This window comes from Chinchilla lanigera, unplaced genomic scaffold (assembly GCF_000276665.1).
Source record: "Chinchilla lanigera isolate Chin_1 unplaced genomic scaffold, ChiLan1.0 scaffold00127, whole genome shotgun sequence".
Lineage (NCBI taxonomy): Eukaryota > Metazoa > Chordata > Mammalia > Rodentia > Chinchillidae > Chinchilla > Chinchilla lanigera.
In genome coordinates, this window is record NW_004955528.1 from 317,891 (window position 1) to 345,592 (window position 27,702).

A 27,702-nucleotide genomic window follows, 5' to 3' on the forward strand; every position below is an offset into this window, starting at 1 on the left:
TTCTGCTGTGAAAAGATTTATTTTACAACAGTTATCTTTATTTTAGGTCAACATTCAGACATACAAGATGGAGATCACCATGCGAAACCATCTGAGCCCTCCAGCCTGGCCCCTGGAGTGTAGGCAAGTCAGTCAGCCAGGGCTCTGATAGCAACTCGCACCCCAGTGTAATTGGTTTCCAGGAGTGGGGTAAAATCAGTGCACGGACAATTGCTTTCCATGCATTTACATTTCATTTTTAAAAAATAGCATATATATGCTTCAGTGTAAACTCCTCCTCCACATTCAGATTGAAACACTGCCCCACGTTCCAGGAAATCAAATCTCCCCAGTCCTGCCTGCAGGGCTCTTGGTCCAGGCCCTTCCTGGAGAGTGGTGTAAGTTGTTTCTGACCCTTCCCATAAATGGCCAGCAGGGAGTCCCTGTCCACGCTGCCCTTCACAGGCAACCTTGCCACTGATTGTATTTAGTGCTCAGAAAAGTAGTTTCAGTGTTTGAGGAAGGGGAGGGTTTCCTCAAGTTACCTCCTTCCTAGATTTCCCATACCTGTGGGTCAGATGAGCAGGATAGAGCCCTCAAGAATGGACATGTTTATGACAAGCCACCTCACGCCCAACCCTAAGGTCCAACGCTGGCGGGGCCTTAGCAGTGCTTTCAGGCACAAGGGCTTTCTGCAGAGCAGCTCAGTTTGCTGCTGTGCATCGACTGGGAGGACCACATGGAGACCCTATCCCTGCTCAACTTGCCAAGAAACCAGAGCCGCTTGAGAGCGAACTTTATTGTACTTGTCGCTTAGCCACTGGACAGCAGCATGACAGGCCTGCTGCACAATATATACATATACACATATGTACACACAGACACACCACAGCCCACACTCACAGCATGTGACAACGCAAACCGTGCTTGTGAGTACAGTAAAGATGTAGCTTTTGCCAATTCCACAGGAGGATGATTTATAACCAAAATACAACAGAAACAAGTCAGTACTGGGCCGCATGGGTTCACAGCTCAGAATACTGGAAAGGAATGAGATCAGTCACTTGATATACCCCTCAAACCACTCCCCATGGCAGGGTGTGCTGAGGGCCCCGTGGAGGGACAGGATCCACCCCAGTTCAGCTCACAGCACTTGGACCCTTCAGTGACAGTCTGCAGGCCAAGGTCACCATCTCCCAAGATACCAGGTACACTGGTGGATGCTTCTCCAGCACGAGGCTCACCTGGAATAGACTGCCATGGGCTCAGCAGGACAATGGGTACTGCTGCCAGTGGAAGCCGGCGTCAGACATCTGAAGCGTCCTGATGTTTCATGACTCAGGGCCTTTCTTGGACTGGTGCTTGTGGTCAAGTCCAACAACGACAACACCGAGATAAAGTTTCCGGAACTACAGCGAGTGCTCTGGTTTCTTTTCCTAACAGGTCCCACTGGGTGTTGGCTATATTAACTGAACCTCAGAGAACTAGGAAGGCTCATGAACAGTGAGCAGTAATATCTAAAGCAGTTTTAAAAATAGAGTAAAGCCAAAAGGGAGACAAGAAAAGACATCACTGAGTGGAAACAGAAATCTACACAGCAGCAGCAGCAGCAGCAGCAGCTCCCATGAAATGGCCTCACAGGTCGACTCCCATATTTTTCCTACAGCTTAGAAGTGACCAGTGCTGCTTGGACCCTGAGGGACACCTGTGGCTCTGACAGGCTTCCAGGCACAATGGCCACAGCACTCTCCAGGCAATATGCCCTGGCACCATCTATAGCCTGGGAGTGGACTCCTGATATGGCCACTGGTGCAGGAGTCTGAGGAGAACTGGGGGTCATTCTGATTTGTTAGCACTTAGACAGGAAATGGTACAAGCTGATTCCCCAAGACTCTAGTTATTAAAAGGGCCAAAACCACGCAGGCCTAAGACCAACATAGTAAAACACTGAAGAGGGGTTTGCATTAAGATTGGGTGGTAGGGGCTGGGGATTTAGCTCAGCGGCAAAGCGCCTGCCTGGCAAGCGCAAGGTCGTGAGTTCGGTTCCCGGTACCGGAGAAAAACCAAAAAAAAAAAAAAAAAAAGATTGGGTGGTAGGAAGGGCTCCCAACCTTGTCGTTTAGTCATCCCCAGCTGGGCCTTGGGTAGTCACTGTCATCACCTTGACACCTGTCATATATTTATTTCCACACATTCTACATGATTTATTTAGCTTTACAAAGAAAGGTCACTGGTCATGGGTTCAAGTGCTGCTCTCCCTCCTGAGCCACCACCCAGGGCTCTCCAGCTGAAGAGCTATCTGGCCAAGGTCACTGGGACAGGAGGGAAGAGCCACAGAGCTGCAGACCAGGATGGCTGTCCCTGCAGACCCCTTTCAGGCCACCACACTTTCCACTTTGTCCACACTCTAAGCCTGGTTCTTGGCCATTCGGGGGAAGAACAACTCACTTTCTAATGCTCTCCAGCAAGTCACAAAGGCTGACCAGGTGGACTTTCTGCAGAGTCCCCCGTTGATGTCATACTAGGGCTGGCACACAAGATACCCAGTTGTCTCACTTCCTGTTTCTGGACAAGCCCAACAGTGCATTTCTTGTCCTTCCACAAGAGATCTGATGTTAACATCATTTCTAACAAATCTTAGATGAATGTTCCCCTAATGTCTTCATGATCATTTTAATGAGCAAAACAGACAAACCCACCCAAGAACCTGGTGCTGGCAGCCAACCAGCTCCTGGCCCATGTGGGACAGCAGCTAGGGGTTGCAGTGTCACTGCACTCTAACCAGGATGAGCTGGGGACCTTCAACCACTGAGGTATTCTGAAGCATGTCAGGTTTGTCCTCTTGCTGCCCCTTCTTGCAACTTCCTTCCACCCTGACCCTCCTCTCTGGATATGCTGGTGAGCTGGGGCCAAAAATCAGCAGGCACAGGGGAAAGTACCCTTCAGGAGCACACAAGTTGCCTGGGCCATGGAGTCTCCGCATAAGCCTTCTCCTCCTCAATCTCTGTTGGAAATTGAGAGAACACCTGGCTTTGGAAGGATCTGCAGGGATCCACCCTGCGGGAATCTGGTCTAGCACAGGCAGGTAGCTGCCGTGGGTGAGGCAGCTCCAAACCTCGGTCAGTACGGGCACACGGTCTACATCTCCTCAGCTCTCCTATCGAGGGTACACCCACAAGGTCTGGGGCACGGAGGGGACAGACTGACTGCTAGTGGCTTCTCCAAGGGTTTGTGGTCCAGCACTAACCTTCCAGGTTGGCTGATGAGCTGAGGCATCATAGCAGCCTCCCTGGGACCCAACTCTCCTGTGGCACCTTGGCTCCAGACGCTTTCCTCCTGGAACCCAATATTCCTGCTCTGCTGAACCATGGATGACAGGCAAAGACGAAGGCAAGGGGGTGGACCAAGCTCTGGCAAGCATAGGGAGCAGGGTGCTAGGGGCTGCACACTTATGCTACACTTCCTAGGTATAAGCAGCCATGTGCCACTGGCCACCTCAGACCCTCAGACTATAACTAAGCAGATGCTATCTCTTGCAGTTTTCAGAAGTTAAAAAAAAGATTTAAAAAACAGGTAAGTTCGAAGGAATGTGGAGTCTGACCTACAGAAAAGAGAAGAGAGACCATGGCCCCATCAATCCAGCTGTTCACTTGGGAAAGGTAGAGAAACAGAGACACATGACCTCTCACACACTGGCAAGGGACACACCTCTAAGGACAGGAACCTCAGTCCACGTGACAGAGATACAGGCTAAAGATGCTGTGCTGAGCTTGAGTTGACCCTCAGAAAGGATGTGCCTGTACTTTCCACAGCAAATCTATCCACTGAAGAAATCCTTCCAAGAGGCCAAGTAAACAAGGTGCAAACTGTGTCCAACACAAACACCACTAAATGACTATGATGCTGGTGGTACCTGGGAGGATGAGGCCCACCTCCTTTCCCCGCCAGTGAGATCAGTGCCCTGCCTGCAGCCTCAAGGCCAGGGAGCAGAGTGTGGACCAGACCCCACCTTGGGACACCAAAGTCAAGATGGAGATGCAGCTCTACCAGGCAGCACCTGCCTCCAGCCCTTGTGGGTACCAGGAAGCAAAGGGAGGCCTGTTCTTTCGTAGCCCAACTGGCCAGATGGAAACTGGCAGCTGCAGTCAGCCCTTCCGGGACCAATCTGACTGAAAGCCCCAAGACAGCTCCACAATCCAGTTAATGTAGCTAGGCCGTGGCATGTCCACAACACAGACACTGAACATAACCCATACATGCTATTAAAAAAGGAAAAACAAAGAAGACCGTAGCTACACTGCTTTAAATACTGCATGCTACGCACTTCATGTATCGAGGATTGACGGATGGGTGGGCGTAGAGGAGGTGGGAGGGGCCCGACACAGCCAGGCAGGTCGGCTGCTGCCTCCCCATCTCGGTGACTACAGTTCATGATTCTAAGGTTGCAGTGGCTGGGTGCCGATTCATCCTCTAATCACAGCTTTTCCTGAACTTAGTTGAACCCGTCAGTGTGGTAGCTGGGGTGGGAGTCAGCCGTGAGCTGGGTGGTCTCTGTGGCAGATGCTGGCTGTATGACGATCGGTGTGTCTGTGGCCTCTGCAAAGTAAGCAAACAGCCTCATCGTACAAGGGCAGCAGCCACGCTATGTGCCCATCACAGGTCCTTGAATCACAACACTGGCCACCTGGATAGACGCTCAGAGGGGAGAGGCTACTTGCTGACCTCCACCCAACACACTTTCCTCAGTAACCTCAGGTCATTACCAGCCCCAGCCCTCCCCACCTGCCTGCTGCCCTCCCCACCTCTTGTCCCATCGGATCTACGGCTACCACAGTTCATGGGCAGGGACAGATCCCTGCACCTGCTTTACCTCAAGTGTCCACGTTCACACCTCAACAGTCCCAGATGCCACCACAAACACTCGCGGCACAGTGTCAGTGCCCTCCTGTTTGACAAGACAGTTGACACTGTTCAGGGCCCATGCCAGCTCTGCCCCAAGCACACACACAGGTCCTGGGGCAGGAACTCACCCCTCTCGTCAGACTGCAGCTGTGCCTCCAGGTCCTCAGGGGACACGTAGAACTCGGTCTCTTCACCCTCAGGGGCCTTTGGCTTGCACTTCCCGCAGCAGCAGTTGAAGCAGCAGCACAGGCAACAGCAGCAGTAGCAGCAGGTGAGGAGGCCGCAGAACACAAAAAGGGCCTAGGGAGAGAATGCTGGCACTGCATGGCCTCCCAGGGTCCCACAGGCCACCATGCAAGGGACCTCCCCAATATGACAAGAGCTGCAGAGGGCACGCTCCATGCTAACGGTATGCTTTTCAGATGAGGATGTACAAAGAAAAAGCTTGGAAAGGGAGGGCAGGAGAGAGAGCAGTAATTTATAAATGGGACCTTGGGCTGACTAGTAAAGGCAGGTATGGGCTTGCTACAACCAAGAGTTGTGGGATAATTCATACTCTTTGGGCTTATATATAGTAGACAAGTAGGGAAAACAAGAACGTTAATAAAAAAATAAAACAAATTAGGCCCAGGGATATAGCTCAGTGGCACAGTGCCTGCCTGTCCTGAGTTTGATTCCCAGTACCCAAAGCAAAACAAAATGACAGACATCAAGAGTTTTTGATGTTAGATTTCAAGACATCTTCCCCTTTCCTGGCAACAAAAAGTCTAAGCATGCCATCCTGAAAAGGGCTGTTTCCTACTTCGATCCTCTTAAGAACTCAGAGCCACATATGAGAGAAACCCTGCTGGTACAGGTGGCTCAGAGTGGACCTTGATGGATGTGTGCTGTGTATGCTGGCTGCCATACCAGCTACAACCTCTGCGCACTGCACAGGAGGAAAATGAGGACCGCTACATGCCTGAAATCATTTGTTAGGAGTTTGGAGTGTCTAAATCAAATGCACCGATCCTTTTTTGTTTTTTTGTCTCACTATGTAGTTCAGGTTGGCCTTGAACTCACAGCAATCTTCTGCCTTCAGTCTCTCAAATGCTGGGATTATATATGTGTGACACCATGCCCGGCTTGCCAGAATCCTTCAGTGTCTGCAATCCTACTAGGCATTAGACACCTATCTTAGTGCCCTCAGGACTTGGGAGCCTGCTGCCCAATCCCCTCCTCACCTTGGCCCACCAGCTGGAGAGTACAAAGTACGTGTTGACGTTCTCTTCCCCAAACTGCTCGGCCACGTAGAGCCCCAGAGAGCCATACTTGTCATAGATGTTTCTTTTTGTGGCATCTGTCAGGATGGCATGGGCGTTGTTGATCTCCTTAAACTTGTCTGCAGCCTCTGGGTTATCAGGGTTCTTGTCTGGATGATATTTCAGGGCAAGCTTCCTGCAAACCAAAACCATTTCCTAGCTCTTAAGTTGTTCTAGCATTTCATGTTCACCCACTGGAGGGTCCAAAGGAAGGAATATCTACCCATTACCATCTCAATTTCCAATATTCTAGAGGTCCAATGTAAGGGTCAAAAGAAACCTGTAGTTGTTTCAGGATGAATCCACACCCCGCCCCCACCTCAAGAGGAGGCCTGAGTAGTGAGTGCCAGGCAGAGCCTACACCACTCACTTCTGCTAACTTCCAGCAGCACAAAACAAAACCTTAACACTGAGCCCTAGTGCCCTAACCACCTTACCACACACTTGCCATTAAAGTCATAGGCAGGGAGGGTGCAATAATGGCACCTCAGAATGTGCTTCACAAATTGCACAATGCTTGTTTGTTTCATTTTTAAAAATAGGATCTCGGGGCTGGGGATTTAGCTCAGCGACAAAGCGCCTGCCTGGCAAGCACAAGGTCGTGAGTTCGGTTCCCGGTACCGGAGAAAAACCAAAAAAAAAAAAAAAAAAAACAAAAAAAAAAAAAAAAAAAAAACAAAAACAAAATAGGATCTCATTACATAATTCAGGATGGCCTCAAACTTGCAGTGATCCTCCTTGACTCAGCCTCCCAAGTGCTGGGATTACAGATGGGTGTTAGTACATGCCTGTAATCCTAGCATTGGGGAAGCTGAGGCAGAAGGACCACTGTGAATTCAAGGCTGGCCTGAATTACATAATGAAATCCTATCTCAAGAAAAAGAAAAACCAGGGGAAACATCTGGATTAGAGATGTTGCTGTGTATGTGTGTGTTTGTGTGCGCGCGCGCACTTCACTGAGGTTTACACTGAGCTATACTCCCAACCTGTTTGTTTTTTTGTTTGAGACAGGGTTTCATTAACTTGTTAAATTGCCCAGACTGGGCTCAAACCTTGAACTTGCCTTTCTTCTATTTTGGCCTCTTGGTTGGAGTGCTGGGATTACACATGTGTTCCATCGTGCCCTTTTTTAAATTTTTTTTTTTTTGGTCTTTTCTTCCAGTACCAGGAATCAAACTCATGACCTTGCGCTTGCCAGGCAGGCGCTTTGCCGCTGAGCTAAATCCCCAGCCCCCTTTAAAAATTTTTTGAGGCAGGATCTCATTAAGTCACTAAGTTGCTCAGCCTGGGGTTGAACTTTCAATCTTCTTACTCCAGAGTGCCACCATGCTTGCCTGGCTTCTAGAGGAAACTCAGTCCAAAGGTCATGATAGAGTGGAGACTGTCATCACTGCAAATGTGTGCCTCTTAACCCTGTAAAGCCCTGGCTGTACCAGCAATCTCTCCACAGGCTCAGCTCCAATTCCCTGTGGAACTGTAGATAGCTATAACATCTCAAGTGTTCAGTTTCTGTTGCTAAGAGAACGTTATTACCACGACAGTTATAAGCTATGAGGAGCACATCACACATACAGAGATGCAAAAGAACTGTTAGCAGTTCTATACTGAATCTGCACAAGAACCTCCCTATTCACTACTTCTTGGTAAAAATGGACATTAAACCACTTGAAGGTTTGTGTCCTGTGAGGGCAGAGGGCCTCACTCGGTCACTTACCGATAGGATTTCTTAATGTCATCTGAGGTTGCATTCTTGTCCAACCCAAGTACATGGTACAATGATTCTCCGGAGGTAGAGAGTGAACGTTGCCTCTGGTCTGCCATAGTAGATTAATCTACAAGAGAATAATAAAGGAAAGCACTAAGTATAGATAAAAATTCCAAGCGCAGAGATGACAGAGCATATTCCATACAACTGTTTAAAGTAAAAACAACAAATATCAAAACAATGGTTTATAATGTGTGCAGACAGACTCCAACCCATAAAGGAGTGGGGAAGCAGTTTACATGGGGCATGTGTCTATGTTATGATTTGTGTCTGGATGTCTCCTCAAAGCCTCATGCAGTTATGGGGTGGGCTTCTAGAGTTTATGATTGATCCATGATCCAACGCTGGAATTATGGATGTTGAGTGCTACACCCACCCTGGGGTGGGTAGTGTGCATACAATATAAGGGAAGGAAAAAGGCTTGCTCTTCCAGCTGCTGCTCCTTCCTTTTTGCTCTTGTTGCTTTTGCTGTTTTCCACTGCCATGAACAGTTGCCCCTGTGTCATGTGCCACTCTGGCTTGGAGCCAGCCAAGTATGGACTGAAACCTCCACAAACTGTGAGCTAAATAAACATTTCCTTCCTTAACACTGGGCATGAGGTATTTTGTCTCAGCAACAAGAGAAAAGTAACCAAGGCAGTCTACAACTGTATGCACAGGGGCACAATACTGCTGCCTAACCCCTGTGTGAGTACATTCACTCCCAGAGCAACCTCTCCATGCAAAGAGTGAGGAAGGGCTGGGGCTCCATGGACATAGTGCACTGGCCCAGCAACCTAGCATCCACAAGACCCTGGGCCATCTGTAACATTACAAAAACAAACAAAATCTATGAAGGATGGCCAGAAAGTTTAAAGGGAAACACTAAAGAAACTCTAAAAAATCAAATTTTACAGAACACAGGGAAAAAACAAAGTAAGTAAATGTAAACACCAACAATGAAATTCAAACTTAGTACTTGGGTTACATTCTATTTTTTCCTTTCCTTTCTTTTTTTTTTTTTTTTTTTTCCGGTACCAGGAATCGAACTCACAACCTTGAGCTTGCCAGGCAGGCACTGTGCCACTGAGCTAAATCCCCAGCCCTACATTCTATCTTGAACTTACATTTATACAGCATCCAACTTACGTAAAAAAGATAATTCTTTTTCAGTGCACATTGTAAATTGGCTAAGACATAACACTGGGCCCTAAAACAGGTTTCCATGAAAAAAAATTTTTTGAGACAGGATATTGCTGTATAGTTCAGGCTGCCCCTGAATTCACTATATAGCCCAGGCTGGCCTCACACTTTCAGCAATCTTCCTGTCTTAGCCTCCCGAATGCTGGGATTACAGATGTGTGCCACCATGCCCAGCAATAAACTTAAATGGACTGAAACCATACATATTATCTAAGCCAGCATGGTGGCACATGCCTGTAATCCTAGCACTCGGGAGGCTGATGCAGAAGGATAATCACAAGTTGCAGCTTGGGCTACATAGTGAGTTCAAGGCCACCCTGAACTACACAGCAAGACCCTGTCTTTTTTTTTTTAAAAGTTACCTACTCTAAAAAGAATTAAATTAGAAACTCAAAGGTAAGATATATATGAAAACCTCAAGAATTTGATACTGCTAGGCATGGTGGCACACACTAGTACAGGTAATCCTAGCACTCTGGGAAGAGGCAGGAGGACTGAAAGTTTGAGTCCCTCCTGGGCAACTGAGTGAGATTCTACAAATAAACAGAGAGGGGAGGGGAGGGGTGGAAAGAAATTCAGTGTGAAAGCCTGGGGTTCAATCCCCAGTATTGCAAACAAAACAAAACAAAACAAAACAAAATAAAAAAAACCAAAAACACACTTCCAAAAAACATGGAGTTCAAAGAAGAAATCACAGTCAAACATGGTAGTGCACACTGTAATCCCAGCATTCTAAGAGGCTGAAGCAGGAGGACTGCAAGCTCAAACCCAGTTGGATTAGGATTTTCATCACTGGTTTCTCTGGTTCTCAGGCCTTGGACTCTAACTGGAACTATACCATGGGCTTTCCTCATACTCCAGCTTGCTAACTAGATTTTGGGACTTAATTATGTGAGCCAATTCCTAATTTTATCAAACCCAGGGCTTTGTTCATATTAGGCAGGCACTCTAATCCTCCAGTCATAAATTTCCTTTTAGATATAGATATGGGTACCAGTATACCAACTGTGTTTTTCAGGAGAACACTGACTAATATGACATATTCATCAAGACCCTACATACAGCTAGAAAACAGGGCAAAATCCAGAAGAAATAGAAGGAAATAATAAAACATGAAAATAATAGGAAAAATAACAGGAAAAATGTGGAGAGAACTTTTTGAGATAGAGCAGAGCAGCCTTCAGGACAGGACTTAGGTAGGATTCCAGTTGCTGCCTAGAATGAGCCTTGGCTCCTTCTGCCCTCTGCCCACAGGATCTGAACAGATGGTCCACTGTGTCCAAAGACTCAAGAGTGTACCAAAACATTCTCTGAGACTGCATCCTATGTATCTCTTTCATCTGGTTGTATCCTTTAAAACACCCTCTGCAATAAGCTGATAAATGTATTTCCCTGAGTTCTGTCAGCTCTGTAGCAAATTAATGGAACCTAAACTGGGGGTTGTAAAAGTCCTAACTTACAGACAGCTGGTCAGAAGTATAGGAAAACCTGGGGCTTGTGGCAGGCAGTGTCCAGGACGGTGCCCTCCTCTGTGGGATGCTATCTCCAGGTAGACAGCCAGAATCTAACTGGACTGGGGCATGCCCAGCTGGTATCCACCAGCTCACTGATTACTTAGCTAGTGTGTGGGGAAACACACACATTTGGTCATAGAAGTCGCTACTGACTGTTGAAAGTATAGGAGAAACTGAGTTTATTCTTTATCTTTAGACAGATTGACCAAGAAGAACAAGAGAACAGAGCAACAGTTCAGCAACATGAGCAAAGGGTTCATTGCAACAATCACACAGGCATAAAAAAGGTAGTAAGTGAATATTCCAGACAACTACCTGCCAAGAAATTTCAAAAGACAAATGAGACACACTGGCACCTTGAAAATACAATTTACTGAAATAGACACAAGATGAAGCAGAAAATCCAAATAGCCCTGTGTGTTAACAAAATTAAATCTGTAATTTTAAAAACTCACAAAATTCCGTATAGGTATGGTAGCAAACAACTGTAATCTCAACATTCTGGGAGGCTAAAGCAAGAGAAATGAAAGTTTGAGGCCACTTTGGATAATATATTAACTTGATGAGACTATCTCAAAATTTAAAAACAAAAACAAAAACAGAAACAGAAAAAAAAGGGCTGGAAATGTAGTTCAGTGGTACCACACACACACACACACACAGAGGCTGATATGAAGCTTTTCATTAGTTATATTTTCAACTCTAGAACTGGGATCTCAATTCCATAAAACAGAACAGAAGTTTGGGGGTGAGAGCAAAGAACATAGGTTTTGTAGACAGAGGAAAGCTTGGGAAAAGTTTAGCAGGGACCTAGAGGCTGGGAATACAGATACTCAATGGGTAACAGCAGGATAAAGCTTGGCATCTTTGCCTTTGTTTTGTTGTGTTGTTTTTTTTGAAACAGAGTCTTGCTATGTAGGCTGACCTCGAACTCACAGCAATCCTCCTGCCTCAGTCTTCCAAGTACTGAGATTGTAAGTATGCACCACCAAGCCCGGCTTTCTGCCTTGTTTTATAATATCTTACCTCAAAACTCTGGATCAGCTCCCTGGCAGGTGTGTTAGTCACACATGTTCAAATAATTAATCATATTTGTAAGAAGGGCGTTCAAGGTTGATTAGCCCTAGTTTACCTAGCCTGTCTCATCCCCCTTCAGAACTGAAGGCACCAAGGTAAGAGTAACCAATGTCCTCTTCAGGCTTTGCTGGACACCTAATCTCCAGCTTTTACAACGTCCAGTTCCAGACCCACTGGAGCAATGGTGGCGATGTGCTTTTAAACCAAAAGATATTAATGTATGAGTTGTTTTTCTAAACAAAAACTTGTATTCAGGTCTCACTGCAGTGTTGGTACACTGCCACAAGTAGGTGGGTTTTGGTTGTAGTTTGAGCATTTGGTCTCTAAAAGTCTGCCATCCCTGCCCTGAAGTGTGCCTACGTCTCCAGCCTCTGTCCTAAGCCTGTAACTATCTGGGGCCTGGCAAACCACTCCAGGTTGGAACCAAGGACCCCTCCAATGTCAAAGGACCTCCCAGGACTTCAGAAAACCTGTCCTGAGAGACTGACCAACCAGACCAGGACTTGCCTAGGGATCACCTATGCTGCTAGCTATAAAAACCTTCAGCCCTTGCTTTTGTTCCCCTTTTCTGTAAAACCTCAAAGTTTCTAACAGCCCCAAGAAGACAGACGTGATCTCTGTATCTGAGCTTCACAGCATGGTCACGACAAGCAAAGTTCCTGTCCTACCCTTCCCCAAAGTTGTTTTCCTTGACTGGCATTATGAAGGGGCGACTGAGCCTGGAGACCCCTCAAGTCCCAGAACTCTGGTAGCAGAAGCAGAAACAAAAAGAAAAAGATCAGTCAATTCAAACTTAACGTCCTTGTAAGGCAGGGACAAAGAGACAGAACCACAGAAAACTCCTAGTTTTCACCTACTCCAGGTTTCTCTCTCTGTGTGGAGAACTCACTACCACACAATCAAGACCAGCCACTGCAGCCTGGCTCAGAGGCAAGGCCTCCACTTAGCCCATGCAAAAGGCTCAGGCTTCAACCTTCAGCATCCCCTTCCCCAAAGAGATAAACCATTAACTGTTTCACCTCTCTAAACCTGATTTCTCAGATCATATCAACACCTTTATCTGCCTAAGCTTGATGACAAGCAACTTCAGCAAGACCTCATTTTAATTTTAATTTTAATTTTAATTTATCTTTTATTTTTTGCACTACTAGGGTTTGACCCTAGGGCCTTCACAATAAGCTACATCTTTAAATAAGCTTGCTAAGTCACTAAATTGCCCAGGCTGGGGTTGACCTTGCATCCTCCTGCCTCAACTTCCCAGAGTACAGGGATTAGTAGGGATTACAAGCTTACGTGCCACTATGCCCAGTCCCCATTTTTATTTTTGACTTGGTCTACACAGGAATTTAGTTCAAAAATGTTCTCTTGTTTTATTTTCCAGTGCTGGGGATGGCACCTAGGGCTCTGTATGTGCTAGGTAAAAGCTCTGCCACTGAGCTGTACCCCAGCCCTACAATTTTTGTTTGCTTGGTTCTTCGTTTTCTTTTGTAGTTTTTTGAGTCAAGATCTCACTATATAATTTAGGCCAGCCCTGAACTCACTATGTAGCCCAGGTTGGCCTCAAACTCACAGCAATCCTCCTGCCTCAGCCTCCTGAGTGCTGAGACTACTGTAAAGTGTGTGACACTGCACTCTTCTTTGGTTTTTTCATTTTTTGGAGACAGGGTCTTGAAATGTAGGCCAGTCTGGCCCTGAATTCTTGACTGTCTTGCCTCAGTCTCCTAAAAGCTGGGATTATAAATGTGTGCCATACCCAGATTAGCCCTATAATTTTTAATATTTCCCAACAAGAAAACTTCAGGCCTAAATGATTTTCCTACCAAATATTCAAGAATGACACTAATCTTACAAAAACATTTTCAAAAACACAAGAGGGAACTTTTTCCAACTTGCTTTTGGAATCCAGCATAACCTCAATACCAAAAGTTGGCAAGACATTACCAAAAATATCCTTCATCAACACAGATGCAAGCCAAGCTGGTAGGGCACACCTGTAATCCCAGCACTCAGAGGCTGAAGCAGGACTACTTTGAGTTCAAGGCCAGCCTGAGCTACTTAGTGAGTTCAAGGTCATCCTGAACTACATAGCAAGACCTTGTCTCAAAACACCAAATAAAAAAGAACCAGACATACTAGTACATGCCTATAATCTCGGCACTAGGGAGGTTAAAGAGGAAGGACCCTGAACTCAAGGTCAGCCTGGGCTACACCCTGAGTTCAAGGCTACCCTGGACTATATGTACAGTAAGGCTGTCTTTAAAAAAAAAAAAAAAGACGGGGATACAGCTCAGTGACACAGCGCCTACCTGGCAAGCTCGAAGTCCTGAGTTCGATTCCTGGTATAAAAAAAAAAGAGGGCAAGCACAGCAGGCATAGTGGAACCTGCCTATAATCCCAGCAACTTGGGAGGCTGAGGCAGGAGGATCGCTGTGAGTTTGAGCTCCAAGTCGGCCTGTTCTACCTAGCAAGACAGTTTCAAAAAACAAACAAACAAGATTTTAAAAAAAGACACAACAACAAAAAAAAAAAAAAAAAGAAAAAGAGCAAGAGTGGTGGCTTCCAAAGTTGCTGAAGAAATACTGAAAGTCAAAAGAAGTCATGCCACACATGGCTGCTGGGGCCATACTTCTTTCTCCACAGCCTAATGACAACACACAGGATGGCAGAGCTGAGAGGAGGCGCCGGCTCCTGCACCCTGGCCATCTACAGGTGACCAGACTCCCTTCCTCTCAGCTGACTGTGGCCAATGGAGAAGAAACACAAACACAAGGTCCTCCGTTCAGTTCTCAAGGCCATAAAATTTAAAAGAAAGAATTTTTTTTTTTTAAAAAAGCAGTTCTTTCAGGGCAAGCACAATGAGCAACTGTGCAACACAAGTCTGAAGCACGAAGAACTGAAGTCACTTGTCCAAGCCAGAGTCTGAACCCACACCCTAAGGCATCTGACCTGCTGGCCTTAGCAAGCCAGGGAGACTAACAATCAACCATGCTACCCACCAGGACTTAAAGATGGGTGAGGTGTGTGCTGGGCAGAAAACGAAACAAGTTTTACAGCTGTCCAAGTGGTTATAGGCTTCAGATCCAGGAGGTGAGGGTTCTTAGCCCATGTGAAAGCTCCTAGCTGTCTGGCCAGGGGAGGCCTCTGCGGGACTGAGTCCCCTCACGTAGGCACGGGAACAAGCGCTCCTCCTCAAAGGATCCACAACAGCCAGGGATATAGCTCAGTGGCATAAGTGCCTGTCTGGCAAGCGAAAGGTCCTGAGTTCAATTCTCGGTACCAAAAAACAAAAAAAGGAGCCACAAGACTCCACCAGAAGCAGGTACTAGTGACATTGCTGAAGCAGAACATGCTGGTCAATCCCTTCTTATTTATTTATTTTTGGTTTTATGAGACAGGGTGCCTTATCGTTCAGGCTGCCCTTGAACTTACTATGCAGCCCAAACTGGCCTCAAACTCCTGGCAATCTTTCTGTCTCAGCCTCCCAAGTTATGGGATGACAGGTGTGCACCACCACAACCAGCTAATTCTGCTTGGGTTTTTTTTTTTTTTTCTGCTTGCTTGCTTGCTTGTTTGTTTTTTGGTACCGGGAATCAAACTCAGGACCTTGTTCTTGCAAGGCAGGCACTTGTGCCGCTGAGCTATACCCCAGCTCTGTTTGGTTTCTTGAGACAGGATGGTGCCATATCATTCAGGCTGGCCTTGAACTCACTAATGTAGTCCAGGTGGCCTCAAACTTGTGGCAATCCTCCTGCCTCAGCCTCCTGAGTGCTGAAATTACAGGCACGCACCATCAATGTCCAACTTACACTCAGTTAATTCTTCATTATTGAGTATTTTATTCATGTAATCTATAACAGAAGGACTTCTGCATTCCCTAACTTACTTTTAATTGTTTTAGTCTTCAGGAATTGTAGAAAATTGATAAAATTATATTCTCAGTATCTACTGTAAGTAGCTGGCTTCTAAATCCCATTCACAGAAAAGTATCAATACTTTTATATCTAAGCTCTACAAGTAAATGATAGTATCTTTTTTGGTGAGGAGTACTGGGAATTGAACTCAGGACCCTGTGCTTCCCAAGCAGGCACTGTGTTGCTGAGCTATACCCCCAGCCCTAAATGATAATATCTAAAATATCTACAGGCAATCAACTACTAAATTGTACTAAAGAGAACTTCCCATGGAACTTTCGCATTTTAAAATAAGATTCACAAGTGCTGGTCAGAAGTTGGTGAGTATGCCAGGCAACACAGACAATACCGCGGGTCAAAATTTCTTAGTTTCAGACAGCTATATTAAGAAAAATCAATATATATATCTGGCTTAGTTACTAGATGAGCTGATCATTTTGGTTCATTCTTGCTTCTCAACTGAGGTACAGACTTTCAAACCATAAGAAACAACTTTCTTAGTTTCCATAAATTGCTAATAACCCTATGTAAAATTTAATATTTGTTTAACAAAAAACTCTCTTCAAACCCAGAGTTTAAAATCACTAATTTATGCATTCTGAGGCAGCTTTCTCTTTCTTAACTCAAGTAGCATAAATCTATGAATACAGTGTTTGACAATTTCTTTTCTTTTTTTTTTTTTGGTGAGGGGTTGAAACAGGGTCGCCCTATGTCATTGTGTAGTTCAGGCTGGTCCTGAACTTGCTATGTAATCCAGGCTGGCCGGAAACTCCTGGCAATCTGCCCGCCTCAGCCTCCTGAGTGCTGGGATTAGAGGTGAGCATCACCTAATTTGGCCAGTGTCTGCGTATCTCTCTCCCTCTCTCTCTCTGTCTCTCTCTGTCTCTCCCTCTCTCCCTCTCTCTCTCTCTCTCTCTCTCTCTTTCTCTCTCTCTCTCTCATCTGAGAATTTCTGAGTCAACAGTGTTACAATGAACTTGAGGGGCAAAGAGCGCCCAGAAAAAAATCTAGTCAGCGAGGCCTGGATCATAATGGTAGTCAAAAATGGATACCAGGGGTAACAGGTGTGTAAACAGGCACCAAACCCACAGAAATGCAAGTACTAAGACTGAAGAATGGTAGAAAACCATTTTATTTATTTATTTATTTAGTCTTTTTGAGACAGGGTCTCGCTATGCAGTTCAGGCTGGCCTTGAGCTCACTTTGTGGCCCAAGCTGGTCTTGAACTCGCAACGATACTCCTGCCTCAGCCTCCCGAGTGCTGGGATTACAGGTGTGTGCCACCATGCCTGCTTAGAAAACCAATTTTTTTTTTCTGGTACCAGGAATCGAACTCATGACCCCGTGCTTGCCAGGCAGGCACTGTGTTGCTGAGCTAAATCCCCAGCCCACAGGAAACCATTTTAGAATGGAGATATAACAATCTCATGACAGGAGAGAGGGGAGAATATGCAGTTCCCATGTCTTCTAGCAGGGGGTGAGGATATTGTCTAAAATCAGACCTGGGGCTGGGGATGTACCTCAGTGGTAGAGCATATTTGCCTAGGAGGTGCAGAGTCCTAGGTTCAAGTCTCAGGATCACAAACAAACAAAAGCTATGATTGTAAGTGTACCTGAGATGCCAAAGATAATACGGTAAATGAAAACATTAAAAAAATCTAAGCAGAAAAGGACAAGGTATAAAAAATAACCACACAGAGCTAGGTGTGATGATGCACGCTTATAGGCTGAGGCAGGAAGATTCTAAGATTCAGCCCAGTCTCAATTCAAGTGATTTAGCAAGAACCTGTCTCAAAAAAGAGAAAACACCTGGAGATATAGCTCACTATGATGTAGCTCACTGGGTGCAATTCCCAGTACTGTGGAGAAAAAAATTCTACAAGTAAAAATTCAATATATAAAATAAAATTCATCTAAATGGGCTTCACAGTAGAATGGAGGTAATAGAAAAAACTTAGTGAGTCCAAAGATAACATCAAGACAAATTATCCAATCTGAAGAAAAGAAAGAAAAAAAACTGTTAAAGCTCAAGGGAGCCAGTGAGACAACACCAGGAAGATGAGACATGTATAGCAGGAGTCAGGACAGAACAGAGTCAGGAAATCTGGTTGAAAATACAATGGCAGGCTGAGGATATAGCTCAGGGGCATAAGCGTGAGATTCTCATGTCAGCCTGCTCAGTAGCTGGGCTTGTAGGAATGTGCCACAATGCTGGTTTATCATTTTTCCTCAACTCATCTTAATTAAATTTCAGATTCCTGAGGCTTATGTCAAGATCTACCTGAACTACACTTGCTATTTTATAAACCACCACAAGTTCATTTCATCTTCATTCCAGGAAGGAGATCTCAACATTTACTATGAAGCTTCTTCAGTAACATCATTTTTAAAAAAGAAAAGGTCACACTTTGCAAATCTGGAATGTCTTAGCAGGTGCTGCTGCACAAAGCGTGTGGGTTCTTACACGCGGCAGGACAGATAAGAACGCACACACCTGCAGCAAAGTAGGAGCTCTAGACCTGGCTGGTACCTGGGAGATCCAAGAGGGCTTTTCTGGAGGACATATAGCATGCTGTCCTCTCGAGTCTCCCCTTGCCATGCACCTGGGTCTTCATCCTGCTAGTGGTATGAGGTCCCCGGCTCTCTGGCCTGCACTACCTTCTGCATGCAGGCCCAACCCATCAGCAGATCCTTCCCACCACTGCACTCACAGTACTTCCTGGTCTGACTGGCAGAATGTCCTTACTGGCAGAGAAAGAACAGACTTGCTACACATCCTGCCATCCCCTTTTCACCATGCCCTCTCCTCCCTGCTTATACCCTAAGACCCCACGCAGACAGACAACCCTGCCTTGGAAATGGTTCCTGGCCACATGGCAGAGTCTGTCATCCTTGTGGAGCTGTCCCAGTCTTGAGTTGTGTCTGCATTTGTCAGATTCATCAGTCATTTGTTCAACAAATATATATGAAGCATGGGGGCTGGGGATTTAGCTCAACGGCAAAGCGCCTGCCTGGCAAGCGCAAGGTCGTGAGTTCGGTTCCCGGTACCGGAGAAAAACCAAAAAAAAAAGCATGTACCACAAGCCATGCTGTTCTCAACACCAGGAATTTAGTAGTAACAAAATTAACATACACAAGTCCCTGCTCACACAGGCGTGAACACAGGCTTGCCATCTAGCGCCACACCTGTGCTCTTGAGGAGACACTCAGATCTTCAGAGAGGGCTGGGGATGAAGCCCTGTGGTTCAGTACTTTCCTAGTAGCATGAGGTCCTCAGTGTGATTCCCAGCCCAACCAAAAAGATCTCGGGAAAAGGAAGCTGTGGCTCCTACTCCTGTACTTCCAGGTGCACTCTCAGCATACTGGTGAATTCAACCTGCTGTTGGTGAAAAGTCATAAGTCAACCTCCACACATCTTAAAAGAAAGTGTGTTTTTAGCATTTTATTCTGTAATATTTGATACACAGAAAAATATATAAAAGTTATGATGCATAGTGAAAAATAAAACTATGATTCCACTGCCAATTTAAAAACTAGAGAAGTAGGTAGATATATTTCAGTGGTAGTGTTTGCCTAGCATGTGAAAAAAAAAAACTAGAAAAGTGTCAATAACCTTGTAGATCCCCACCTTTACTCCATACATACTTACTTGAATTTAATGTTCAGTACTCTCTTGCTTTAAAAAAAATTACATCATATGTTTATCCCTATATATAAGTTTAGTTTTTTGAACATAAAAGTATTGCCTAACAGTGTATGCAACTCATAGGCCTTTTTTTTTTTTTTTTTAAGGTAAGAGTCTCACTATGTAGTGCTGGCTGGCCTAGAACTTCCTTATGTAGCTCCGACTGGCCTTGAACTCAAAGTGATCCTCCTGCCTCAGCCTCTTTAGTAGTAGGATTACAAGATTACAGAAGTGTGCCACCATACCTGGCTATAGGCCTTCTTTCAAAACTCAACGTATCTCTAAGATTCTTCCTTGTGAGATGTAGCTATAATTCATTTATTCATTTGCAGTTCGGGTCAAATTTCCTTTAATGAATCCACAACTCAGTGATTATCTATTGAAAGACATTTGGGGCATTCCCAGTGCTTGCTACCACAAGCAGTGTTGCTCTGAACATTCCTGGGCTGACAACACAGGATTGTTGTAAATTCAAGGCCAGCCTGAGCTAATAATGAGTTCAAGGCCAGCCTACACTATAAAGAGGAACCTGCCTCAAAAACAAACAAAAAGCTGGCTAGTTGTGATGCTTATTAAGGTTTCATGATTTGGTGAAGAGGATGACTCCATCAAATAAGTAGGGATCCTTTAGGGATTCTTTTCCCTTAAAAAGTACAGTGAAATAATGGAGACTTCCGGGAAGATGGTGGAATAGTAAATAGCAACAAACTAACACCTCCAAGATTCGGGATCCAGACACTGGAAAATAACAATTTTGGGAAGAAAAGGAGGGAAGTTGATCACTAAGACCCAGGAAGGATCTGAAGGGAAAATTGGAGCCCTTTTAAAATTTTCTCCCCATAACCAGGCGTGGTGGTGCCCCGCCTGTAATCCCAGCACTCAGGAGGCTGAAGCAAGAGGATTGTTATAGGTTCAAGACCAGCCTAGGCTACAAAGTGAGTTTAAGGCCAGCCTGAACTGCATAGCAAGACCCTGTCTCAAAAAAGGCAAAAAAAAAATAAAATTTTCTCTCCTAGTGTAAAATTGCTCTATTGAGTGGTTATTTACTGTATGTAATTTTCTGATTTGTCTTAGATTTTGTTATGTAACTACAACGAATTTGTACTACTTTAGCCAAGGTGAATAGTTGTTGTGATCCACTGATCTTCCTTGTATGCCAATACATAGATTATCTCGGAATCATAAATATTACTATAGTCCAGTACCACAGAACTGGGTGCTAGGCCAAACAGGTAGCAACCTTTCATCCGTAATAAACTGAAGAGGCAGGATCCTGGGACAGACTCAAAAGCCAAAAGTGACACCAGTGACACCTAGAAGACATCTCTGAAAAGTACACAGTCATTTCCTAAAGAGGTCTCTGCACTAGTAAGAGAAAAAAGCTACCTACCACTGTGGGAGACCAGGGGAGAACTGAGGGGAACAAAGGAGAAAAGCAACATGCAGGGATGATGGCATGTTGCAGGTTCCAAGGAAAAGTTAACACAGCTGAGATTAAGTTGTCTACCTAAGCATGTATTAATGAATATTAAAAGGCAGATGAATCTTGTGCTACTTTAATTGTTTATACCTGTGTCTGGGTGAATAAAAGCAGGACAAGCCAGAGGCTCAGGGCTCTTCTGCCTACTAGAGGCAAGAGCTGCCTGGCTGCCCATATGCTAAACTGACTTTGTGTCGATGTATCTTTTATCCTCATTCTTCCCCAGGTCAGGGTGACAAACTAGTAGGCTAGGTCCCTACAAGTGGTGCCTTGGGTGGGGAAAGCTGGGCTGGTTCCAGGAAAAGGAGCCAGGACCACCAGGTATAGGCTGGTCTCCTACATATCATAAGCAATTTACAAGCCTCAACACAGAAAACACAAACACACACACACACAGAAAACGAGAAAACACGGAAGTAAAAAGCAATGCATAAGCCCCAATTCACCCAAAACAAATAAAGGGAGCATTGAGATGAAAGAAATCAAAAGCCATCCAGGTGCATTTTATGAAATGGTAGCAGTAGAACAAAACAGATCAATAAACCTCTTGACAAAAATAAAACAAGTGATTACAGAAATGATGACCATAATGAAGGAAATGATTAGTGAATCTAGAGTAGATATAGATTTTTTTTTTAAAAAAGGAGCTTCTGAAAGACATAGAAACCATGAATCCTCAACATAAAAAAGAACTAAATTCCATAAAAAAAAGCTCAAATAGAAATCCACAATCGAGTATGGTGGCACACACCTGTAATCCTATAACTTGGGAGGCTGAGGCAAGAGGATATTTGTGAGTTCTAGACCAGCCTGGACTACAAAGTGAGCTCAAGGCCAGCCTGAACTGCATAGTGAGACCCTGTCTCAAAAAGATTCCACCCACAAAGAAATCCAGGAGATTAAAAATTCTACTGAAAGTATACACAGCAGAGTCAACCAAGTGAAGAGAATATCAGATCTAAGGATTACATGCAAGGTGATGCATGCCTGTAATCCCAGCACTTGGAGGTTAAAGCAGAAGGATTGCGATGAGGTTGAGCCAGGGCTACACAGTGAGTTCAAGGCCAACCTGAACTACATTATGAGTATCTGTCTTTAAAAAAAAAAAAAAAAAATCAGATCTAGAAGACAGAGCTGTGGTTGCTGATCATCAAATGAAAGACCTCTTAAACACAGCAAGGGATCATGAAAAATCATTCCGACAGCTGCTAGATGATGCAAAGAAGACTTATGTAAGATTAACTGGAATCAATGAAGACTCAGAAGACAGCACAAAGAGCATAAACAACCTGTTCATAGAATAGCAGAAAATTTTACAAGCATGGAAAAAGAATTTGAGATACAGTAAGTGAGGCATATAGAATTCCAAGTATCCATGATCAGAAAAAATTACACCAAGTTATGTAATACTAAAGATTCCAGAAATTCAACAAAGAACAGAATAATAAAAGCCATTAGAGAAGAGAAAAAAAATCATCTTTAAAAAAAAGAAAAAGAAAAAGAAAAAAATCATCTTTAAAGGAAAACCCATGAAAATCACAGACCTCTTAATACAAACCCTCAGGTCAAGATGAGCTTGGAGTGAAGTATTTTAAGCCATAAAAGAAAACAACCTCCAGCCCAGATTTGTACTCCACAAAACTATCTTTCAAAATTAATGGAGAAGTAAGATACTTCCATGACAAAGAACACCTGAAGAAATTCATGACCACCAAACCAGCACTCCAAAAAGTTCTAAAGGATATTCTAGAAGACAACAATAATTCCAAGAATTCTAATAGAATGAATCTACCAGGCAAAAAGCAATTAAACAGAAGGGAGAGAAAGGGAACCAATAATAGGAAATTAGTATGACAAGGATAAGTCAATACATATCATAACCATCAATATGAATGGTTTCAATTCACCAATCAAAGGAAACAGACTGGCAGAATGGATCAAGAAACAAGATCCAAACTGGGCATGGTGGCAACACTCCTGTAATCCCAGTACTTGGGAGGCTGAGGCAGGAGGATCCTTGTGAGTTCCAAGACCAGCCTGGGCTACAAACTGAGCTCAAGGCCAGCTTGAACTGCACAGCAAGACCCTGTCTCAAAAAGACAAAAAATAAAAAAAATTTTAAAAATAGAAACAAACAAAAAAATAGAAACAAGATCCAACAACAAACAAGAAACACATTTGCCAGTAATGGTGGCCCATGCCTATAATTCCAGCATTTAGGAGACTGAGGTAGGAGGATGGCCAAAAGTTCAAGGCCAGCCTGAACTACACCCTGTCTCAAAAATAAACAAAAAAGATATATCAGAGCCGAGATAAACTTTTTTTTTTGAGACAGGGTCTCCCTATGTAGTTCAGGCTGGTCTTGAATTTACTGTGTAGCCCAGACTGGCCTCAAACTCATGGTGATCCTCTTGCCTCAGCCTCCAAGTACTAGGATTATAGGCAGGTGCCACTATGCCAAACTGAACCAAACTTTTGAACAAATGGATTTACTGAGCATCTGCAGTGTTCCATCCAACAACAACAGAATACCATTCTTCTCAGCAGCACATAGGACCTTCTCCAAAAAAATCACATTCTAGCTCACAGAATATGCTTAAGTAAATGCCAAGGAATTAAAATTATCCTACACATATTATCGAATCATAGTGCAATGAAATTGGAAATCAATGGCAAAAGAAACCATAAAACTACATAAACATGTGGAAATTAAATAACACCCTCCTAAACAACCAATGGGTTACAGATGAAATTAAAGAAATTAGATAGTTTCTACAATTAAATGTTAATGCCAATATGACATACCAGAACTTATGGGATGCAATGAAAGCAATCCTATGAAGGAAACTTACAGCAGTGAATTCCTACATCAGAAAAATGGAGCACACTCAAATAAATAACCTCATTTTGAATCTCAAGGTTCTAAAAAAGAAGAGCAAGTTAAACCAAGGCGCATGAGAGGAAGGAAATTATAAAGATCAGAGCAGAAATTAATGCAACTGAAACTAAGAAAACAATACAAAGAATGAACCAGAGTCGGTTCTTTAACAAATTAAACAAAATAAGACAAACCTTTTGCCAACCTTATTAAAAAAAGAAAAGACCCAAATCCATTGCAGTTAGATATGAAAAGGGTGAAAAGGGTCCTGCAGAAATTCAGATCATTAATATCTGTACTCCAATAAGATGGAAAACTCAGAAGAAATGGGCAGATTCCCAGGTACACATGAACTACCAAAGCTGAATCAAGAAGATATAAAAATTCTCAATAATCTAATATCAGTCAATGAAACTGAAGTAGTAGTAGTAACAGCAGTAGTAATAATAATAATAATAAAACTATGAACAAAGAAAAGCCCAGGTCTTGACAGACTCACAGCTGAATTTTATAAGAAGTTTACAGAAGCTTTAATGCTACTACTTCTCAAACTCTTTAATGAAATCGAAAGGGAAGCAATATTCCCGAATTCACTCCTGGAAGCAAGCATTACCCTGATACCAAAACCAGAGAAGGATCCAAACAAAAAAGAGAAATACACGTCAATCTCTCTAATAAACACAGGCACAAAAATCCTCAGTAAGATATACTGGTAAACAAAATGCAGCAAATCACCAAGACTATACACCATGACCAAGTAGGATTCACCCTGGGCGCTGACAAGCATGAGTTCGATTCCCAGTATAAAAAAAAAGATATGAAAGTACTAATTATAAGGGCCGTGGATATAGCTCAGCAGCACAGTGCCTGTCTGACAAGCGCATGGTTGTGAGTTCGATTCCTGGTACCAAAAAATAAATAAATAAATAAACTTGCCTGTTCTTTGTCCTTTCCTGCTTTCCCTTCTCCTTTTTCTCTTTCTACTCCCCTTTTCTTCCTTCTCTTCTGTTCTCTTCTCATCTTCCTTTCCCTTCTTAAATTCTGGGCTTCAAATAATAAACTAAAAGTTTATTAAATGTTTATAAAGTATAAAGTAAATAATGATCATTTAAACCTGTTGTGTTAGAATTTTCTAAAATTACAAATAAATACTAAGATGAACAAAGGGGAAAGACAATTTTAAAAAAACTGACAATGGCAAGTGCTGGTGAGAATGCAAAGTAATTCTGCTGCTCTGGAAGTCTAGAAACTTTATTTTGTTTTGTGGTTTCTTCAGATAAGCTCTCACTATGTAGCCCAGAATGTCCCTGAACTCACTATATGTAGAGCACGCCACAGGTTCATCACACTAAACTAGAAAATAGAAAATAAACTATGGAGTCCCCATACAATGGGCTATTAACAATAAACAAGAGGAAGGGAACCAAGGAATAGGGGAGGGAGGTAGGAGGGAACGGTAAAGGAGATTTCTAAAAAGGGAATTAAGATGTGTTATATCCATGTACCAATTTCCCACTAGGAATATAAATATGCATGATACTCATGTACTAATAAACTAAAATTAAAAAATAGAAAATAATTAAAAAAAAAAAAAACAGGATTGCTAGGCACCTGTAATCCCAACACTCAAGAGGACTGCCTGGGCTACACAGTGAGACCCTGTCTCAAAAAAACAAAAATAAGCAAGGAAGGAAGCAAACAAACAAAGAACAGGAAATAAGTATTTGCTCACACAATCTGGATTAGTCTCAAAGGGACCATGCTGAGTGAAACCAGTTTATACCCAAAGGAGAAAACACTCTGTGGTTTCATTTATACAACATTCTCAAAAAGGCAAACCTATAGGAACAAAGAACTGATCAGAGGTTACCAGGGTGAGGGTAGTTGATAGAATTTGCCTGTACCTTATGGTGATGCTTACATGAATCTCTATTCATTTTAACTCAGAGAACTACACATTTAAAGGGGGGATGGGGCATGGTGGCATATACCTGTAATCCCAGCACTCAGGAGGCAGAGGAAGAAGGACTGCTACAAGTTCGAAACCAACCAGGGCTACAGAGAAAACTCAAGCCCAGCCTGAACTACATAGAGAACCTGTCTCAAAAAAAGGAGTGGGGGGGGGAGAAAAAGGAGTGGGGGTCAATTTTACTTATGTTCATTTAAAGAATAAAACGGGCCAGGTGTTATAGCCTATTCCTGTAATCCCAGTTAGCTGGGAGGGTGAGGTAGGAAGATCACAAATTTGAGGTCATCCTGGGCTACAGAGTGAGACCCCGTCTCAAACAAAACAAAACAAAACAAAACAACAAAAAACACTAAAATCTAAAAAAACCCCAAACACACAAAATCCACTTAAGTCTGATCCTTCACCACAAACAGTATCAAGAGAACTGTTTGGGTTATGTAGTTTAAAGCAGGACCTCCAGGTCCCAGAGAATAAGGGGCTCACTGTGAAAGCTTATGTCCAGATCTGTCTAGGTGATGTCACTGTTGGTAGCCACGGCCTACAAGAACTGGCCCTGCCAGGCTTCTCAGCCCTACCCCACCTGGATCACTGAGGGGCTTCTTGGGCACAGTGTAGGTTTTTTGTTTGTTTGTTTGTTTGTTTGGTCTTTTTGAGACAGGGTCTTGCTATGTAGGTCAGGCTGGCCTTGAGCTCACTTTGTAGCCCAGGCTGGTCTCAAACTCGCAACAATCCTCCTGCCTCAGCCTCCCGAGTGCTGGGATTATAGGCGTGCACCACCACACTCAGTGGCACAGTTTAGGTTTTATCTGTCCATAGCATCTGTACCATTTGTCCTAGCTGCCCAGGATACCAACTCTTCATTGGTCATAAATTTTACAAGTATCTTCTCCTAGTCCAAAATTTTAAACTTACTGTGATGTCCTGTTTTTTTGTTGTTTTTTTTTGGGCGGGGGGGGGGTGGGGGGGGTGGGGGGTGTTCCGGAACCGGGAATGGAAATGGAACTCACCGGGAATCGAACTTAAGACGTCGTGCTTGCCAGGCAGGCGCTATGTGGCTGAGCTAAATCCCCAGCCCCACTGTGGTGTCTTCTAATGAACATGAACTTTTTATTTTTCTCTCTGTGGTGCTGTGGATAAAATCTAGGGCAAGTGCCAAGCTATAAAACTGCAGCCTTTAATTTTAAATTTAAAAAAAATTTTATACTGTTTAAAAGACAACATCAAACTTACCACCTTAAGTATTCAGTACAGTAGTGCAAACTGTATACTCACTGTTATACAATAGCTCTCTCCCTGGGCGTGGTGGTGCACGCCTGTAATCCAGCACTCAGGAGGCTGAGGCAGGAGGATTGTCGTATGCTTGAGACCAGCCTGAGCTATAAAGTGAGCTCAAGGTCAGCCTGAACTGCATAACGAGACCCTGCCTCAAAAAGAACCCCCCCAAAAAAGCTCTCTCACAAGTTTCTAATATTTAATACAATGAATATATCATCTTTTTGAATTTATATCTATTCAAGAAATCCTTCCCAATCTCAAGGTCAAAGGTATATTCTCTCTTATACTGTTGTACTGCAGGAAACACAGGCAAGTTTTCATCTGTCTGAATGATACCCTAAGTCACAGAAGCACCCACAGATGGTGCCCTTTTCCCTGGGACTTGCAGGGTGCCTCCAGCTTTCCACAAACTATTTTGTTCCATCTTTGGCACCCTTTAAGCAAAAACCTCTGAAATCATCTAAGGCTATTTCCAAGGTTTTTACAAAAATCAATTTTTTTTATATTTCTATACATCATTAGATAGTGTTACAGTCACATTTTAATACAAGCATTTTTTTTTTCCTTTTGGTTGAGACAGGGTCTCACTATGTAGTTTTAGCTGGCTCTAAACTCACTATGTAGCCCAGGCTGGCCTCAAACTCACAGTGACCTTGCTCTTGCCTCAGCCTCCTGCATACTGGGATTACCCAGTTTACAGGTATTCTATTATAAAGGAGAGTTCTAAAAACAATTACAGTAAAACCTTTGTTATAGGCAGCTGAGTTAGACAGAAGTATTATAG

At 43.7% G+C, this 27,702-nt stretch overlaps 1 protein-coding gene across 3 annotated transcripts in view; it reads right to left on the reverse strand.

Annotated features, from left to right (window-relative positions):
• Positions 1–27,702, reverse strand: part of Dnajc5 (DnaJ (Hsp40) homolog, subfamily C, member 5) — a 48,409-nt gene continuing 20,707 nt past the window's right edge. For 2 of the 3 annotated variants that reach the window (XM_005409943.2, XM_013507487.1), the window contains exons 2-5: positions 7,897–8,014; positions 6,105–6,318; positions 5,010–5,181; positions 1–4,575 (exon numbers count right to left, since the gene is read on the reverse strand). In XM_005409943.2, the coding sequence (XP_005410000.2) occupies positions 4,472–4,575; positions 5,010–5,181; positions 6,105–6,318; positions 7,897–8,003 (597 nt within the window). In that variant the 5' untranslated portion in view covers positions 8,004–8,014 and the 3' untranslated portion in view covers positions 1–4,471. Of the gene's footprint in view, positions 4,576–4,849; positions 4,925–5,009; positions 5,182–6,104; positions 6,319–7,896; positions 8,015–27,702 lie in introns of all 3 variants that reach the window. The other variant, XR_001231988.1, reaches the window with a different exon arrangement.